This window comes from Vigna angularis, chromosome 1 (genome assembly GCF_016808095.1).
Source record: "Vigna angularis cultivar LongXiaoDou No.4 chromosome 1, ASM1680809v1, whole genome shotgun sequence".
Classification (NCBI taxonomy): domain Eukaryota; kingdom Viridiplantae; phylum Streptophyta; class Magnoliopsida; order Fabales; family Fabaceae; genus Vigna; species Vigna angularis.
Window position 1 is genome coordinate 6,426,842 of NC_068970.1, and position 19,639 is coordinate 6,446,480.

Here is a 19,639-nt window from a genome sequence, read left to right on the forward strand (position 1 = left end):
TTATGTTGTTAAATTTGGAGTTGCTGAATCGCTTAAGGTTGTGTGAGTGTTGAAATATAGCGCACGGCTCGAGTGCTATTAATTCTTCTTAATTTTCTCAAAGATGTTGTCTAGGTAACTTTTTGTATTTTAGTTTGGTTATTTGCTGATACCAAATTTCTTGATGAAAAATTCAAGTGTTGTTTCTTAAAGAAAAAAAAGAAAGTGTCAAAAAGTGAGAGATGTTTAAAGGAATGAAATAGATTTTTCGTAAATTAAAATTAATTTATATACAAAATGTTTTTACAACATTTTATACATGACTAATGAAATAAAAAAATATAAAGAACCTGTATAAAAGATTAAACTACTTTTAACTTAGAAAATGTTATTTTATTTTCCTTTCTTATTTTCTTTCTTAAAGTTTCCTTATAAAAGAATTTGTTGAAATAAAATAATTTAATAATTAAAAAGGTAAAAAAAAAATTGTTTAGATTTTTGTCTAAATATCGAATTGATTAGTGAATATTATTATAGTTTAACACTAAAATAACCTAATCTGAAATCGAATTGATATTTAATATTACAACAAAATATAATAAATAACACTTTTTTATAGGTAATTTATCCTAAAATATAAGTGTAACAAAAGTGTTGCTTAAACGTGCGCAACATCTGGTATAGTAACTCAAACTCGGCTTTGAACGGTTTAGTTGGAAGTCATTCACTTAGACAACTTAAATACGATGACTGATAAAAAAAAAAAAATTTCTTAATTTATTTATAAAATAAGGATATGTAAAAATGTATTTCCAAAAAGCAAATTACTTTGAATATAAAAACATGTTGTTTTCAATATATGAAACAATGTTCCTTCCTAATCTGAAAAGAGTAATGGAAAAAGAATATAAATGGAAGGAGTGTTGTTCTGAGATTAACCTGAAAGTTATGATAAAGAAGCAGAATTAACATAAGCTTACTACTATTCAGCATTGTGATGATAAATAAATTTGACAAGGTGAGAGTTGGTTTAGAATAAAGAGAGTTTTGGATTGCATGATTAAAATTTGTCATTAGGCAATAGTCCTACCCTACTTATTACCATTATTCCCTACAAGTCCCATCAGGTTACCAACCTTTCCCATGCCATGTGCACCCAGGTGTTCACCAACATCCCAGCTGGCTCCCCAGCCATGTCAGGGTGTAAAGTCCCACCCACACCCCAAACAAATCTAACAATGAAACACATCTTAAACTGTATCACGATGCAGATCGACTTTCCCTACATATCTAAATAGTAAAACCACTCCATTATTCAAATCTAAACCACACACCAATCTGTGACATCTTTCAAATTAGAGGCCCTAGCTAAGCTTCTCCACCCTTCAAAAATTTCCTTCACCATGTACCACCACCACCACCACCCACTACTACTACTGCTACTGGCTATTGGACATTACACTGTATGTATTCATTCCATTCTATTCTCCTTCTTTGGGAAACATCCAAACAAGTCTTGAACAACATTATTATTATAATTATCACCATTATATATCACTTCACCTTCTCTTCTTCATCTTCTTCCTTGCAGTTCTCTTCAGTTTCTGACTCCTCCTTAGGGCTCTCACTGTCCAAAGCTCTTTTTTCTTGCTCTTCCTCTTCAACCCCATTTTCCCCTCTCATCAGAAACCCATTTTTCTCGTTCATCTCCACCCTCACCTTCAGCGTTTCCAACAGTTCCTCCACCGCCTTCTCCTTCTTGCGCCTGTTCTTGATCAATAACTCGCTGATATCCGCTGGAGTCATACGAGCCACGTCCACAACCTCCTCCAACTGTTTCAAAATTGTCTCCTCTATCTCGCACTCTTCACACCCCAGGTAGTTTTTCAGCAGAATCTTCAGCGCCGGGAACGAACAGTAACTCATGAAAATATGCATATCCATTCTCCCACTCCGTAACAGAGCAGGGTCCAGCTTCTCAATGTGGTTGGTGGTAAACACGAAAATCCTCTCACTCCCGCAACAAGACCACAACCCATCAGTGAAATTCAACAACCCAGACAGAGTAATTGTGTTCCCACCTTCCTCGCCGCACCCACCGCCGCCGCCACCTCGTAACTCCGAATCATAGTAACTCCTCGAAGCCGAAACCGAAGTGTTACCGTTGTTGTTTCTGTTTGTGAGGTTGATAGAGCAATCGATGTCCTCAATCACTATGATAGACTTGGAGCTGGTTTTCATGAGAAGCTTCCGGAGTTCAGAGTTGTTATGCACCTCTGTCAACTCCAAATCATAGATATCATAGCCAAGGTAATTGGCCATAGCCGCAATCATGCTAGATTTACCAGTCCCTGGCGGGCCATAGAGAAGGTAACCCCTCTTCCATGCCCTTCCAGTTTTATGGTAGAAAGATTGTCCATTGGCGAAGTCCTGAAGATCCTCCATGATCTCTTTCTTCTTCTGAGGGTCCATGGCCAATGTGTCAAAGGTGCTGGGGTGCTTGAAGGGCACGGATTCCCAAGGGTGACCCCGGGAATCCAAGGAACCACCTCTGGAATTGGTGTACAAAAGACGATCCTGGTTCTTCCTTCTGATATCGCTGGCTTTCTCCATAATGTAATCGAGGTAGGAATTAAGGACCAAGGACTTGTCTTTCTTCTTGATCCGGAGCGTGAAGCCACGCTTCTCGTCGGGGAGAGGACGCCAGGAGAAGGTCTGGGCCTGCCTCTGTGTGACCACGTGTTCCCAGAGGACGTTGACGCCGTTGAAGGTGTCCACGATGCTGTCATTGTTGGCGAGGCCGAAGGTGAAGCCGCTGGAGTTGACGGCGCGTGTCAGACTCAGGCGGTTTCCGGTGATGGAGACGGAGGAGCTGAGATAGAGCTGCACGGCGTTGTAGAGCTCGTTGGTGTTGACGCCGTCGATCTCGGTTATGTCAAAGTAGCAGTAGGAGGAGAAGCAGTGGAAGATCCGATTGAAGAGTTTGACGGAAGCAAAACGGAGTTCCGGGGGGAAGACTGCTTGGAGGATGGTTTGACAGAAGGCAAACACACCGAGAAGTGAGGCGAGAGAGGTCCAATATTCTCTCATTTTTTTTGTTTTCCCCTCTTTGTAACAGATGAGGGCGGGTTGTAATTTGATGGTAGTGATGTTGGGTGTATATATAGAGAGAGTGAGGGGTTGTGAAAGGGAAGAAGAGAATAGAAAGGAAGCGAAGAGGTTTGAAATGTAATGTAATGCAAGGTAATGTGATGTGAAGAGAGTAGTGCGTGGGCCAAGGAAGGGGATTTAAGTACAGAGGAGAGAGAGAGAAAGAAACAAAAAGGGTTTTGGAATTTTGGGTTGGGAAGAAAGCAGAAATCAGAGATGGGGCCTAATGTATTGTGTTGAGTGTTTAAGCTACACTACAGCACTTTTGAAAGGATTCTTTTTCTCCCTTTACACTAATGTGGAAATTTTATTTTGAACTTTGCTGCTGCCAGAGATAGATGGATGGATGGCTGAACATCACTCTGAAATGCTATCAGAATGCCCCCTTTCCATATCTTTTCTTTGCAATTGGACAAGCTACTATGTTGAAAAAGGAAGGATTTACAGCTGGTTGCACCCATGTCAATAACGACTATGGGTTAAAAAAACATCACATAATTAGAAACACCACAACACACCCTTCTTGTTTCTATTATCGTTATTATTTCAAAACACTTACCCACGTACCTGAATCCTGATGCTGATAGGGATATGTCATATGTGCATGTGAGTTTTTGCAGGAATTAATTAGTAGTAAAACCGAGAAGATCATGTACCACTGGGTTTGGGCTATGCTGTCCTTTTTAATTATTGTATTGTACTGCCTCAGTGGAAACTATATGCACATTGGATGTGTCATTTTATTTCATTTCATTTCCTTTCAATTAGTAGAAGATTAATAAGAATATAGGGACCCCTGTCTATAGCTAAAGCATTGATTGAAATTTACAAGTAATAAGACCCCACCACCAAACTCTTTCTCACATGTAAACACAATTATCTAACGAATTATTCTTTTTTGTTTCTGAAACATTTATTTGATTTGGAGTATTATCTTTCCTTTCATACATTTTCTGACTACAAATTAATGGGGTTGCTTGTCAGTTGAGAAAAGATTGAGGAAGTAGTTAATCGAGGGAATCGATATGGAAGGATTCGAAGCCATTTGGGGAGCATAAAAGAAGGGTTTCTTTAATCTCAACCCATAACAAGTGTCCAATTCACAATGGGTCCAACCTGCCAACCTTATGAATAGTTTGTTGGTACTACTAAAACACTTCTTTCCTTTTTCTCTCTTGCTATTCCCTCTCTATAAAAATACGACAAAAACACAGCCACAATTTCTATCCAAATGTTTTCGTAAAAGGATGTAGAGGAAATGATGCTCATTGGTTATATTTTAAAACAAAAAAGTGTCTTATATTCCATCAATTCTAGATGGATAAATGTTATTGGTTTAAATGTAGACACACGCATATTGCTTCCTGCAGAGAAGGATTCCCTATAGATATCATCCTCTAAACAAATAGTCACTCACACTCTGTACATGATTTACTTCAAATTTGATAAAATGGTCATCTTTAGAAAATTAAGATAATTTTGAGTGTTTCACATGTATGTTATTTTGAATAAAATTGAATGGAAACAACAGAATCATTGGTGAAACTGATTTAAACTGATATGGACAAGTACTATTTATCCTCGGTGAAAATGATTTAAACAATAATTTGTGAATGATTGACAGGGGAATCTCAAAAAAAATAAAACAACCAAAATCATGGTATTCATTTGAAAGAGTGCAGTTTAAAGCAAATAGTATTTTATTAAAATGGTGTCATTGAGAAGTAATAATATGGATAAAAAGGTGTATAAGATATGACAGGAGAGAGAAGAAAAAAGAGTTGATTTAAATTTAAATTGATTACTGAGAAAGATGGTTTGTGCATTTGACTAATTTGTTGTTTTGTTTTTAGTTGGACGGGGGTACGAAGAACAATAGAGTATGCTTCTTGAATCTCTAAACTAAATCCATTGTCCTATTGTTCTTTATTATATCTTACTTTATATGCCTATCCAAAAAGGTACAAAAATCCACAATGTGCTTCATTAAAAAAATGAATTTCAGTCAGTATATATGTATTCTAAGGAGGAAAGAAATATGTGATACGAAAGAGAGAAAAAAAAACATAAAAAAAAATGCTTGATGCAAGAAAGAAACAAGCGTAATTTCATTTTTATATTAATAATTTTAATTATTTTATTCAGAAGAAGTAATGTGGGTCAATTCGATTTGTTGAGGTCCAATCCACATTTGACATGCAATATATGGGTTGAATTAGTTTGTTCTACATAAAATATATGTAGCTGAAAATATTAGTTCATTCTATATTGGAATTGGTTCCAAGACTTGTGAGTTAGTATGCATACCTGGCTTGAAATCTTTTTCTCAATTTATGACAGATTTCATATTTTATGATTTTTTTTTTCATTTGTATGTATTAGTTGAAAATAATTTCATACCTCATTCAATAATTTTAGCAAAATAAAGTGATTGAAAGTATTTACAGTTACATTTTCATCACACTTAAGTTATACTGAAGTAGCCTTTGTTTTGATTACTGAAATATTGTTTACGAAATAAATGGATAATGATACTTTGACAATATTTTTTTAACAATATTTTAACATCATCTATGTCTCATTCTGTGGTTATCATTATTATTATTGATTGTGGAGTAATTTTAGACCAATCACAGAAGAACACGTAAAGAATGTTAAAATGTTGTCAAAAAATGTTGTCAAATATCATTGTCCTAAAGAAAGATGTGCATAACATATTGGATAATGATACTTTAACAACATTTTTTTGACAACATTTTAACATCATCTACGTGTCATTATGTGATTGGTCCAAAATTACTCCACAATCAATAATAATAATTATAAACACTAACATGGACCAATCATAAAATGACACCTAGATGATGTTAAAATGTTGTCAAAAAAATATTGTTAAAATATCATTATTCTAACATATTTGTATGAAACAATTTGCATGGAAATACACTTGCCAATATTGACAACCAAAGAGGAACTTCACTAAACTGAAAAATATGGTGAGAAAATAAAAATTAATTTTTACATCAATTACATTATTATCATCCCATTCTTAGAATTTGGAAGAGATTACGTTGCTAAAAAAACATATTTGAAATCGATGATGAGAATGATAAAAAAATCAATTATTATATGTATAAAAAATAAATTCTTATATTCTTTCTATATATTAAAAATAAATTCTCTCTATATATAAATAGATTCTCGACATTATATATATATACACATTAGTATATATATATATATATATATATATATATATAAAATTAATAAATAATTCTCTCTCTCTATATATAATTATAAATTAATTAATATAATATACTAAAGTAATATACAGTAATAAATTATTATTATTATTACTACTTTTATAATATTAATAATTATTATTATTATAATAATATTAATAATTATAATAACCAGTGATAATTTATATATTTATTCGTGTGTTTATTTTTTATGATAAAAAAATAACTAGTGATAATTTATATACTTATAAATTAATTAATATAATATACTAATGTATTTTTATTATTATTACTATAATTATAAAATAAAATATAAATTATTTTTATAATGTTATTGTAAATAATTTTTATTTATTTTGTACGTAATTCTTAATTGAAAAATTATTAAGTTTAAAAGAACAGTCAAATAGAAAAAAATTTCAAATTTAAATAAACAATAATTTAAAAATAATATTGATAAAATAATTATTTTAACTAAAAGGAATTATTTAAAACATGTAAAAATGTGGAAAAAAAATTCTATGAATTATTATTATTATGATAAAAATTATAATAGTAATTATAATAATAATAATAATAATAAATAGTTATTATTATAGTAACTAGTGAAAACTCTATATGTTTATTTTTATATCTATAATAAAAACTACTAGAATTATTTTTATTGTTATTAATTTAGTTATATACTTAAATATATATATATATATATATATATAAATATATATATATATATATATATATATATAAATATATATATATATATATATATATATTGAAAACTCTATATATATATATATATAATTTGTATAATTTTATTATAAATAATTTTTATTTATTTTTGTGCAAAATTTTTTAATTAAAAAAATTATTATGTTAATAAAATGATAAATTTGATGAAATAATTATTTTAATTTTAAAAAATTATTTTAAAAGTAGAATTGAAAAACAAATATAAATAGAAAAATTAGAGTCTCATCTATATATAGATATAAAAAAATAATGATAACTTACATTTTATGTTAATATAATTAAGATTTGTTTTATTTTATATTAAATTATTTTTATAATAAAATATAATGTAGTAATCTTTTATGTTTAGGTTTAATTGCTTTCTTGTGAAATGCAGCCTTTTGTTAGTGTTTGCAGCTTTCTCTCTTCTGATTTCTAAACACCTTTTAAAATAACATCTTTTAACATTTAATTTTCACCTTTAGCTCTTACACATGGTATTTTAAAAAGTATCAATTATAATTTTTTTATAAAAAAAATCTCTCCTTTTTATTTCTCCTGCTTAAATTTAAGTATATGTTTTTTGTAGTAATCTTTTAACTAGGAAAAGAAAAGAAAATCAGTTATTTCATATGAAATATTCTCTTTTATCTTATCCCTTTAACTCTTTATCATTAAAACACAACTATTTATTTTATTCCGTTATTTTCTATTTTCTTGTTTAATGTGTCATTATTTATCTAAAGATTTAATTTACGTCATTTTTTTTAATGACTTACAATTGTCTTCTATGCTCTCAATTAGCTTTTGAATTATTTCCATCAAGTGAAAAAGGAAAGAGTATAATATTTTACATTTATAATTTTAAAGAACTAAACAATTTATTGTGTTTTATACAGCAGAATATTTCTCCGTGTTAATTTTATAATTTTAACCATTTTTAGACATTGAAAAATATATATTTCATAAAGAATTTGCTCATCTCAATTTACAGTGAAATTATTAATTATTACTTATGAACAAGTTACCATGAAATTGAATCTTAATTAATGTTTAAATTAATTAAGACATACATAAAACAATCATAATTAATGTTGTTAAATTTTGTTTTCAGTCAACATTTACGAAGATTGAAACAAACTATTGATAAATAATAATGTCTGTGTTGATAGTAAAAAAATATTGATAAATAATAATATTTGTGTTGATAGTAAAAAAAAAACTCACTAATAGATATTATAAAAAATGAAAACTACCGATTAACCATTCATAAAAAAATTAACTTTTTTTTCCATAAGCTCTCGTTTTCTCTCTCTATTTTATTTATTAAAATTATTTAAATACTATTTAGTTTTACAAATTCTATTTCTATTTAATTTTATTATAATATTTTTATTAATTTAATATTCTTTTGAAATTGACAAAAAAAATACTTTGTTAGATATATTTAAACAATAATATATATATATATATATATATATATATATATATATATTTATTGTTTTTGTCGTTTTATATTATTAAAACATTGTTTTTTATTTGAAGAAGATATATATAAGTTGATAAAAAATGGAATGGAACGTAGTGAAAAGTGGTTACAAATTGTTTTATGTGAAGAGTAATCATTTTTTTATTATGTTTGAACGAAATTGATAATTTTAAATAAGTTTAAACGTGAAACTTTTTTAAAAGAGTGAAGAAACATGGTAAAATTAAACCTTATATTTATTAATTAAAAAATTATTAAAGTATAACATTATTCATTACTTTTTATAAACTTTGATTTCAAAATCTTTTAGTTTTTATTATTTTTTAAAATCTAAATAATTTTGTTTTTTTTTTTCCTTAAATTCGCTGAAATATGTGGAGTAGATAAGTTATTTTAATCTACTGGAATCTATGTGAGGAGATGTTTATCTGAGAACCTCTGAGGCATTTTGGTTGATGGGGATGTGGTAAATAGATGGTAATTAGAAAAGTATTATTAAAAAAAGATGAAGAGTATATTTTGACAATGTAAGTGGGTAAAGTTAAAAAAGGGTAAGCCATTACGTAAAGCAAAAACTCTGTGTTGTATGTGTGTGACTGTGTGGCAGGAAGAGACAGAGACAGAGGTACGAAAATGAGCATCACGTAAAACCAGATAGATGGTTACAGTACACAGACCACAGTGACGCAGTCATGAGTGCCTGCGTCTCATCACTTCTCTGCACCCTACAATATGTTCATTCCTATGCAAAATCAAACAGTTTTATCATTAATATCAATCTCTACCACTTTTTTCTTATCACTCCTTTTCCAAACAATTTTCCAAATAAAAAATCCTATTACTAAAAGAATCACCTGCAATATAATTTCAAACATTAATATTTTAATTATACATTGTTAGTCACAAACCCTTCCTCGTTAAAAACAAAAACTGTTTTGAATCTATAACACTGCAAATCCATTCTTATCAACTTAGTAATCTAATTTGGTATGATTTAATTAAGTTTAGATAGGGATGATTATTTGCTCTAGATAGGGATAATAATATATAGACTGGCACTGCCATTCCCTTCCGCCTAAAAGAATGACTGAAATTTTTGATAGAATATTTTATAGTTTCTAAAATATTTAAATATATTAAACTTTGAATTAATTTTATTTTAATCATTTCATTTTTAAATATTTTAGTAAATTTTAATATTTTTATTCATATAAAATATTAATCAAAAATATTTTTATGGTGTTAAGAGTTAAGAAATTTTTGTCTATTTTTTTATTTCTCTGTCAGTTGACAAATATTTTCAATTGATATTGCTAAACAATATTAATCAATATTGAAGAAAGTTTTTTAGTTAATACTAAAAAATAAATCTCAGTGAATTATTGATAAAAATAGCATCCTTTTAATGATAAAAAAAATAATAAACATTGAAAAAGAAATATCACCACAAAATAAGTAATTTTGTATGATATAAAGTTGAAAATTAATTAATTTATTGTCTTAAAATTTTTGATAAAAAGTTATGTCAATATTTTATCATATTATGTAGACATTACAACATGTTTTATGTAAACTAAACTTTAATTTTGCTTTTAGATGTTGTAAAAGTATAAAAAACACAAACTTATTTTACCACTACAACGTATTAAAAAAACACAACGTAAATAAAATAAATAGGATATTGATACAAAGTCATGACTAAATTCTCCAACAAACAATCACAATAAAAAAAATGAAAATGCAAGTATTAGCAAGCAAACTTCCATGGCAAAGCAAAGCCAACAACGATATTAAGACAGTTTTCATCGCCAAAATTTAGAAAATTCAGGTTTCGTGTTTTCCATTTTTCATGGCCTTCCATTACTGAGGAATATTAAGACAGGATAAGGTTATAAGAATAAATTACTTTCAGTTTCTTTCTTTTATTTTATTTTCATTGAAGAATAGCTATCAAGAAATTGTAGCCACCTTCCACTTTCTTATACTTTAGAGATGCTTTATAATTTCTTTCGACTAATATCGTTCGTATCGAATCAATTGCTTATTGTTTTTTGACCAAAATTTTAATTGAGAAACTATCAGAAAATAAAAAAGAATAAATTTCTGTAGGGAATTTCAACTTCATTATCAATTCTCAGTCTTTGAAATTGACTGTTTCATATACACCTCCCATTCCAAATAACTTTTCTTCTTTTCAACGAAATTTGAATGCACAACTTCGGGAACTGTTGCTAAAAACAAATTTCACGTTACCATTTTTTAAAATATGGTCAGTTGCTTCTAGATTCGAACAAACATATTAAACTCTAGGTAAAATTATTTTTACTTACAATCTTTATCTTTTAGTTCATAAACTTAAAATTACCTGTTTTACTTATTGAAGACACTATTTGTAGTATCTTATAGACGGATTTGGACTGTAGAGATTAAGGTCTTATTTATTTGAGGAGAGTGATAGAGAGAATTTGAGAATAAATTTTGTTATTGTTTATTTGAATAGATTTGGAAGTAAATGAAAATGAATTTGGAAGTAAAGTTTGTGAGAGTTAATGTAGAATTTGATTGATATAACTGATTAAAAAATTTACTTCAAAATTTATTTTCATTTATCTTCAAATTCACTCAAATAAATAACAAAAAAATTTACCTTCAAATCCTCTCCATTACTTTCTCCTAAATCAATTAAGAATCAAACTAAAAGAATCAATACCAACTTATAAAGTAAATTTAATTAGAAAAGAGAGCAGTATTCCCAAAGATAAACCTTAGATATTCTTTTTATCGACTGAACCACACAATTTCTTATTATATTATTATTTTTCAGTTAATAAATAAACAGTATATGATAGAAGAAAAATACAGTGGTGATAAGAGAAACTAACAGAAAATATAAATACTGACATGTTTGACTGAACAGAGATGAGGAGAGACAAAAATTAAAATTGCGTAACTCATATTTTTATTTTATATTTTTCATTCTCTCTCTATTTCTTGTAAAATAAAGAACATTGTTTATGTGGATGAGCTTACAAGAGTGAGGGTGGCTTTGGTTCCGCTCTATTATTATATATGTTATTTTAAGAAGTTTTTTTCTTTTCTCTTTTAAAATAAAGTCATTAAAAAACTAATTGTTCTTATCGAGTAATTTTTGAGGTACACTGGTTTGATTATTGACATGCAACCGAATTTTGAATCGTCATAAAAGAAAGTTTATCTGTAAAGACTAAACATTTAAGTCAATAAAAAATTGATATGAATAGAGGTCATCAAAATTGTTATACTCCTCTAATATGATATATTTATAAATATGCGTGTAACAGCTTAATTATTTAATCCTAAATATTTTTATATAAAAATTAAACATTAAAATTATCTTTAATATAAGTATATTATTTGGACTCTCATAAATCATTAGTCAAGATGGTCATTATGGCTTACATTCAATCTCACATATTTTTATTTAATATTTTTCACTTATTTTATTTCTTTTCTTTCGGATAAATTCAGTTTGAATTAATAAAAAACAGCATGCAGTCTTTAGATTACTCATGATTTTTAGCCCTTTTATGATTCAAAGTGAACTGAACTTACTTTTATTCTTTATATTCCACTTGATAGAAAGATGAGTGAAAATAAAAAGTAAATTAATTAAAAGTATTAAGTCGAAGAGAGCACAAGTTAATATGATAACATCGATCTTCCATTAGATGTGAAGAAAAAAAGGATTAGAATCCGTTGAAAAGAGGTCATATCAAAATGCGTAAATCTACTAAGTTAGATAGGCTGAGGAAGTGAAATGATGATACTTTAAGAAGAATCTATAGAGCATGCCAAGTAAATATTTATTATTTGACCCTACGTACACCAACTTATATATAGGATACAAAGCTTATCTTAGAAATTCGATTTATGTATAATAGCGTGTTGAAATTGCATTAGACTATGTGAGAGAAGAAACTCAATTACAAATCTATTCATAATAAAGATGAAAACAAGTCTGAAAGGAAATTTGAATAAGTATTAGTAGGAAGTAATAAGTGGTGAAAAGATAGGGCAAGTAACGCCGCCACCAATCTAGAAATAGGGAAACAATGAATGCTCTAATGTCTCAATCTTAACCTACTAATCCTAATTATTTAAGCTTTTCTTCTGAGCTTTTTCGGTTACCAGATTCCAACATCTATATCATTCTTGTCGGATTGCAATGCAAGGGCTTTTCATTTTAAAGCAACCATCATTCGCCTAATCAACGGATTCGCCTCTTTATTTGGGTAATAGACTCACATTATTTCACACAGTTACTTAAATAGATATTTTTTTAAGTTTCTCTCACATTCTTTCTCGTTAATCAATAATTGAAATGCCCAGTTGTCTTAAAAGAGCATTGTGGATAAGATCAATGTAGTATTTATTTTAGGTAAACTAAGATAAAACCAATCATATGCAAGTAAACTTAATACGGATAAACCATTGCACTTTCAATATCAGTTTTTGTTGATGGAAAATAAAAATTCTTTTGTTTTCCTCGTAATTTGGTTATAATTTAATTAAATTATTAGGTTAGTAATTTTAAAATAATCATTTATTAAAAATATTTATTACAACTATAACTTAATGGAATATTTATAGCACATACAAATAATAATATCCAGTTGATAAAATTATGAGAAAAATAATATTTTTAATTTAGACTACAATCCTCTTACACTTCTATTCCCTGTGTTTGTATTACCGATGATCCGAATCTTTAGTTTGTTTCCAGTGATTTAAAAAGAAATATCAGCCGAGACGGGGTATGCTTTCTTCTTATGAACTATATGATTGGAGAGGAAAGACATGTCATAAGAGAAAGAAAAAAATACATTTGACTGTATATATTTTTCTTTTGAATATAGCATTTTTACTATTAAATTAAGTTTTTATTTAATTTGAAATCCATTTTAAATATAATTTGTATGTTTTAAAAATTAATAACTTGTATCAAATTATTTTAAAAAAATAATTTTTAAATATATTAATATAAAACAATTATTTCTATTACGATCATACACAAGCTTTTCACACCCTTATTTTTACTTTTCATCTCCCCAAACACATTTGTTTTTATTTCCCACCTAATAGTTTCTCTTTACGCCCTAATTCTACACCATTTCTGCAATCCGAAACGGCGAATTACTAAGTGATGAAATAAATATGTTGACTATTAAACTCATGCGTGCTGTACATGCAACAGAAAAATATTAAATTGAAAGCACTCTACGCAAAGTTGAAAACAGATACATTAATGATGGCTTACATCTCAAATATCTTTTCTCAAGTGACAGAATCAAAGAACAAGTGTTGAAAACAGATCAACCAAAATATTATTGTAAAATAAAAATTATTAAAATGTGAGATACTCAGTTAAGTTGTCAGCATGTCGCCAAACAAAATAATAGAAGAGCATATTACAGTTATTATATCATATAATATCATGTCACCTTTATCTTCATTAACCAAGTTTTTCGTTCTTATAATTTAAAGTAAACTATTTATAAGGATTGGTTTTGTTTTGTTTTGCATTTTGATAACTACTGGAGTAATTCACCTAAAATAAAATAATTCATTTGATCAATTTCTTTCTCTGTTTGGGCCCTTCAATCAGTATTCACATGCACATTAAATAATACACAATATAAAGAGAAAACAATACTTATGCAGCAAGCTTTATCCCACCATATACTTTCCACGTAATATTATACAACTGTCTGTCTTCAAATATATCTAACCAAATTTTAAACGGAAAAAAAAGGAAGGGCGGAAAAGAATTAAAAAGAAAAGGGTGATCATTAAACAAAAATTCCTATTTAGAAACAGATTCCAGGTGGTTATCGGAAAGAAGAAATCAGAAGCATTGATGCATTTAGTCAATGGCAATGATGAGAAAACCAACAGATACATACATGAGAAAAACTGGGTAGAGTGCAAGGGCTTTTCTCCTTGGGTTGACGGCAGAACTCATGAAAGGATACGCAGCCCAAGAGCTCCAAGCCAATGTCACACATACCACAACCACTTTCACTATGACATTGTCCTTCAACATACAAATTAATGCACCAACATCCAGAGGAAACAAGCAATAACCCAACAGACTCAGACTCTGAAAGAAAATAATGTGTCCACCCTGAAAGTTTGAAGAGATGAAAAAAAGAGTCAAATGTTTGTCTTTATTCATCACATTATACTTTCCAGAATGGCCAGGTCCACCGCCCTTCAACATTACATAGTTAACACTCAAAATATGACCACATGAAGACAGAGAAAGAAGCAATTACCAGAAGAAGTACATTCAATGTCAAAATTACAGCGCCGGCAGCAAGTAAAGCAAATGCAACAGCAAAAACCTCAGACTGAGACATAATCAGATAAAAAGATGTTAGAAAAAATACGACTAACATTGATCAGATTCACTTTATTATACAACGCAAATAAATGACAATCGAGTGCACAAACTTCCCACTTAGTGTGGCTACGATTCAAACCATAATAATAATTTACCATTGTACCAAGATTTCATTAATGCAAACTACAACGCAGGCAAAAAAAGAAGCGTATATAGAGTAGAGAGGCACCAAAGTTAGCACATGGTACAACGGAGGACCAAGTAGCGGACTAAGAAATTTGAATCCCCGATACAAAATTAACTAAATCCAGACATAAAATTTAATTTACAACTATTGGTTCCATGGACTAATCATTACATTATCCACCTCAATAAATTCATAATTTAACTGATATCAAACTTCAAATAGTCTTATAAAAGGAAAAGAATATTTTATTAGAATCACGGAGCACAGTCATCAATCTCAGATTGCAGCAGGCATGTAGTGACTAAGTCTGAAAACACTAAAGCAAGACGCAAGATGACCACTATTTTAAATATTATAATACAAACTAAATAATTCATACTACACACAATTACTCATTGCAAAACAAAGCATATGAATTCATGAAATACAATGTCAAAGTCTACACACAATCACCATCAATCCAAGAGCAATAAGAAATAGTAGTGAAGCCAATAAACTAGAAGACGATTATGAAATAAATATAAAAAGAACATTACAAATTAGATAAAAAAAATTATAATATTAAATCTCATTGTGCGAAAGAATAGAGGTCAAAACAGAAGTAACTTAGTGAAACTAATAGAGCAAGAACACAATAAATTCAATAAAAAAGAATTGTAGAATGTGAAGTCTGAAAGGGAGAAGAACGAATGTGACAAGTTAAAGATAGTCCAATTATGTGTGAAGGAATAGAGGACAATATAGAAGTAAGTTTTTGAGATATATTTTACCCAAAAAAAGCCCAAACAATGCTATTCAAGGGGTAAAAATGGGGTTTCGAAGCCTATATCATGACAGTGCCGTTATAGAACACAAAAAGACGCTGCATTGGTCACTATTGAAACTGCTCCACTAATTGAATTCCATAGTGGCACAAAGGACACTCCACACTCCTGCAATAGCACTCTACTGCAACCATGTCATAGAGAAGAGAAAGATTATTTTTATAGATGCAATTATGGGTAGAACATATAGCTCAAATGACTAAGGGAATGGGTTAAGAAATTAAACCCTGATACAAAGTTAACTGAATCCAACAGCCATATATTTTTTTACAAATGACTGTTGGCTCCATGGACTTACCAGTAAATAAAACATCACCCTCTATAAATTAATAATTTACAAACCGAAATTTAACTACTCGTTGCCATAAAAAGGAAAAATAAATCATTACAAATTATTTTACTATTGGGAAGAGAAAAATTCTATTGCTAGAAACCAAAATGTAGTTCAAACCACCAACAACTAACAAAGTTATGCCATACTGAACACTCACTATCCTAAAAGTTCGATGCTCTTCTCTAATACCAATAGCATGTCTAATGATATCTCAGACTTGTACAGCCAATACCAGCTCTTACTAGCATCTATCACAGCTACTGTTTTTATGAATAACAAACAGTAAGTAAGCTAAAATAAGCAGCCCCTGAATACAAAAACTGCTAACTTCCATGCCATTTGCTCACTAGAAACCTCATCAACCCAAACATATGACTACCTCAGCTCTTCAGGGAATCACAAATGACAACCCTTACTTTGGATAATGATTCTCGATACATTTGAGTGATACAATATGTTTCATCAGCTTGGTGATAGAGATAGTAGGTTGAATTAGTTCTGTGCCTCAGTAGCACATGAATAGTGTGAATCAAATCTCCCATACAAATTTTTCTATTCTTCCATAGCGGGCTGCGGCACCTTTCTATCTAAGAGTCATTGTGCCACATCAAGACGTAATGGTTAATGATACTTTTCACAGCCAAAAAAAAAATAGCACCTACAGCAGGCAAATAATGTCACACTGCAGTTCTACACATTCTATTGCACTCACGGCTGTAGTGGATCAGAAAAGAAAGACGGCCCTATTCATAACCCTAACCCGTAACAAAAACGTACTTTTTCTTTACTTAAGCAACTTTTGTGTTATAGTTTTAAGACAGACTTTTTTTCAACTTTGGATGGTCAGAATTATATCTTGGACCCTCTAATCACACATGATTCTCTAATCTCTTTTAATCAAATCAAAATACAGAAAAAATAAAACAAAAAGTGAAATCTATAATTATTATAATCAAATTTAATTTTATCAAGATATTTTGAAAATAAAATAAAAAATATCTCGAAGTTTATATGTCAGCATAAACGTGTGTATTGATTTTTCATGTTTCTGTACGGTAAAATGATCTACGAGTCATGTTTTTCCGCCATTGGTCATGAATCTTAAGATAAACAGTACAATTTGATTACGATTTGGAAAATAGACATCCCAATTCATGATTTATGTAAAGCCCAATTCTACCATCGTAATGAAGAATTTATAATTGGGAAAACTGAAGCAGAATGATTTAGGAGACAAAAACACTTGGTAGAAATGTTGCTCCACGCCACATATGTTGTACACGTGCAGCAAACCAACAGACACAAATGCTGGTTAGAGAATGTCAAATCAACAGCACCACGGTTCATGACCATTGGCTTAATGCAACACCAAAATAATGTACTGTGCCACTGCGAGAATATGTTTAGAAACTAGATTTATACCGCACCAATTCATTGTTAAATGGAGAACACCTTAAATTATGGGGGCCCTTAACTTTTAAATTTATTTTCACTCAATCGATCAACAGAGATGACCGAAACCCAACAGGCACAATCACAACCATCAACTTAAATTAAGAAAGGATAAATCACAATTCGATTTGTAACATAATGCAAAATAATGTAAGCAAAAAGAAAGGATCAAACTACACAGCAAAGAAATAAAAGACCAGAAATGGCACTAAAGAACGTACACATGCATACATTCGCTCTCTTCATTCTATATTTCCGCCAAATATTTACTATCAAACACAGAGAGCAATACTTGAAGCCTTAAAGCCAAGTGATTGTAGTACACAATTTGCAATACGATCAAGATCAGGCACAATGTGAAACTCCTAAGTGAATTCTACCCAACGATTCTATCCAGAGACACGCCATTCTTAACAACCACGAAAATTTCAGCTGAGCTAGCCACTAAAAGTAGATCAGAAGGTGATGACGACAGATCAGCAAAGTGCGATTTGCGATCTGAATTGCAAACCCTACCAATTAGGAAGAAAGAGTACAACGAAGATAGAAATAGATATATACCTTTTTGACAGAGGCAGACCAAGAGAGGGTGAGGCCGAGAAAGACGATGAAGAAGAAAGGGCCCCACAGATCCCAATCTCTGAGTGCCTTACCAGGGTCCTCGCGGTAAGGATTAGGGAAGACAACCAGCTTCAGATTGCTCACGATTCTCGAAAGATCGCGCTTCACAGTGTCCCATACGGGCTCTGTGAGCGTGTTGGGGGCGGGTCCGAACCCGGAGATGTCGGAACGCGGAGGCGGGGGAGGGGGAGGAGCGGAAGAGGAGGATTTGGGGACCGTCGGCGGCCTAGGGAGGTTGGAAGAAATGAAGGGGGAAGGGGCGGCGGAGACGGAGACCGGGATGGAGGCGCGTGGGGGACTTGGAGGGCGTGCGGGAGGGACTGATTGGTGAACGCTGGCATTGATGAGGTTCTCGATCTCGTCGATGTCGGATTGGGAAGATGGGTGAAGGGGTATGGTATCGCTGTGCGACATTTTCACACCCAAGACTCACACCCAACCAAGATCAATAACAACACACGCACAAAGATCACTGCACTTATTCTCTTCTTTCCTTCTTCATTTATCTTTCTTCTTCATATAAACTATTATTATTATCGTTACATTTCTCACTTTTCTTCTTCTTTTTCAACAAATGTAATTCTGTATTTAATGCGTATTTATATTTATTCACTTTTCGTGTGCAAACGAGAGATCTAATAATAGTTTTATTTTCTTTATCTGCTAATAATAAAGTGTTATATTTTTTTTTTCGAGGAAAGATATAAGATTATATTTCATTACAAACTCAAAAAATAATGAGTTGTTTATAAGCTTAATTTTTTTGTCTCTATTAAGTAATTAATGTTTTTAGAGAACTTTTGAAGTAATTATATACAAATAAAAGATTGAGTGATAATATATAAACATTTTAATTTAAAAACACGTGATTTATTGTTTCTTTCTTTTTTTAAAGGTAGAAGAAATCTAATGAATGATAGACGGACTAAGTTATTGTTTCATTCACATAAATAACAACGAGTAAATTTTTGTTGTTGTTTATTTGAGTAGATTTGGAGGTAAGTGAAAGTGAATTTGGAAGTAAATTTTTTTAATTTGTCACATTAATCAAATTTTACGTTAATTCTCACAAACTTTACTTCCAAATCCGCTCTTAGTTATCTTCAAATCTACTCAAATAAACAACAAAAAATTTACCTTCAAATCTTTTCAAATTCATCCAATCATTCTTCCTCAAATTCATTCAAGTGAATAAAGTGTTACAGTATAATTCATTAATATGGTTAGCATTTTTGTGACAACTAAATAAT

General features: G+C 30.2%; 2 protein-coding genes across 2 annotated transcripts; both read right to left on the reverse strand.

Annotated features, from left to right (window-relative positions):
• Positions 1-1,004: 1,004 nt before the first annotated feature.
• LOC108322109 (AAA-ATPase At5g57480) lies at positions 1,005-3,114 on the reverse strand. The gene has a single exon (XM_017554089.2). It carries the CDS (start codon positions 3,067-3,069, stop codon positions 1,534-1,536), a length of 1,536 nt encoding a protein of 511 aa, XP_017409578.1. The 5' UTR covers positions 3,070-3,114; the 3' UTR covers positions 1,005-1,533.
• Positions 3,115-14,264: 11,150 nt separating this feature from the next.
• Positions 14,265-18,930, reverse strand: LOC108322197 (protein YIP4a). Its single transcript, XM_017554217.2, has 3 exons — positions 18,330-18,930; positions 14,904-14,978; positions 14,265-14,752 (listed from the first exon to the last, which is right to left on the reverse strand). Exons 1-3 carry the CDS (start codon positions 18,801-18,803, stop codon positions 14,492-14,494), a joined length of 810 nt encoding a protein of 269 aa, XP_017409706.1. The 5' UTR covers positions 18,804-18,930; the 3' UTR covers positions 14,265-14,491.
• Positions 18,931-19,639: the final 709 nt, after the last annotated feature.

Coding starts and splice junctions, on each gene's coding strand:
- LOC108322197 (XM_017554217.2), bottom strand. CDS start 18,803: ATGTCGCACAGCGATACCATACCCCTTCACCCATCTTCCCAATCCGAC. Junction 14,979..18,329: donor GGTCTGCCTCTGTCAAAAAG/GTATATATCTAT, acceptor ATTATGTCTCAG/TCTGAGGTTTTTGCTGTTGC. Junction 14,753..14,903: donor CATTGAATGTACTTCTTCTG/GTAATTGCTTCT, acceptor TCAAACTTTCAG/GGTGGACACATTATTTTCTT.
- LOC108322109 (XM_017554089.2), bottom strand. CDS start 3,069: ATGAGAGAATATTGGACCTCTCTCGCCTCACTTCTCGGTGTGTTTGCC.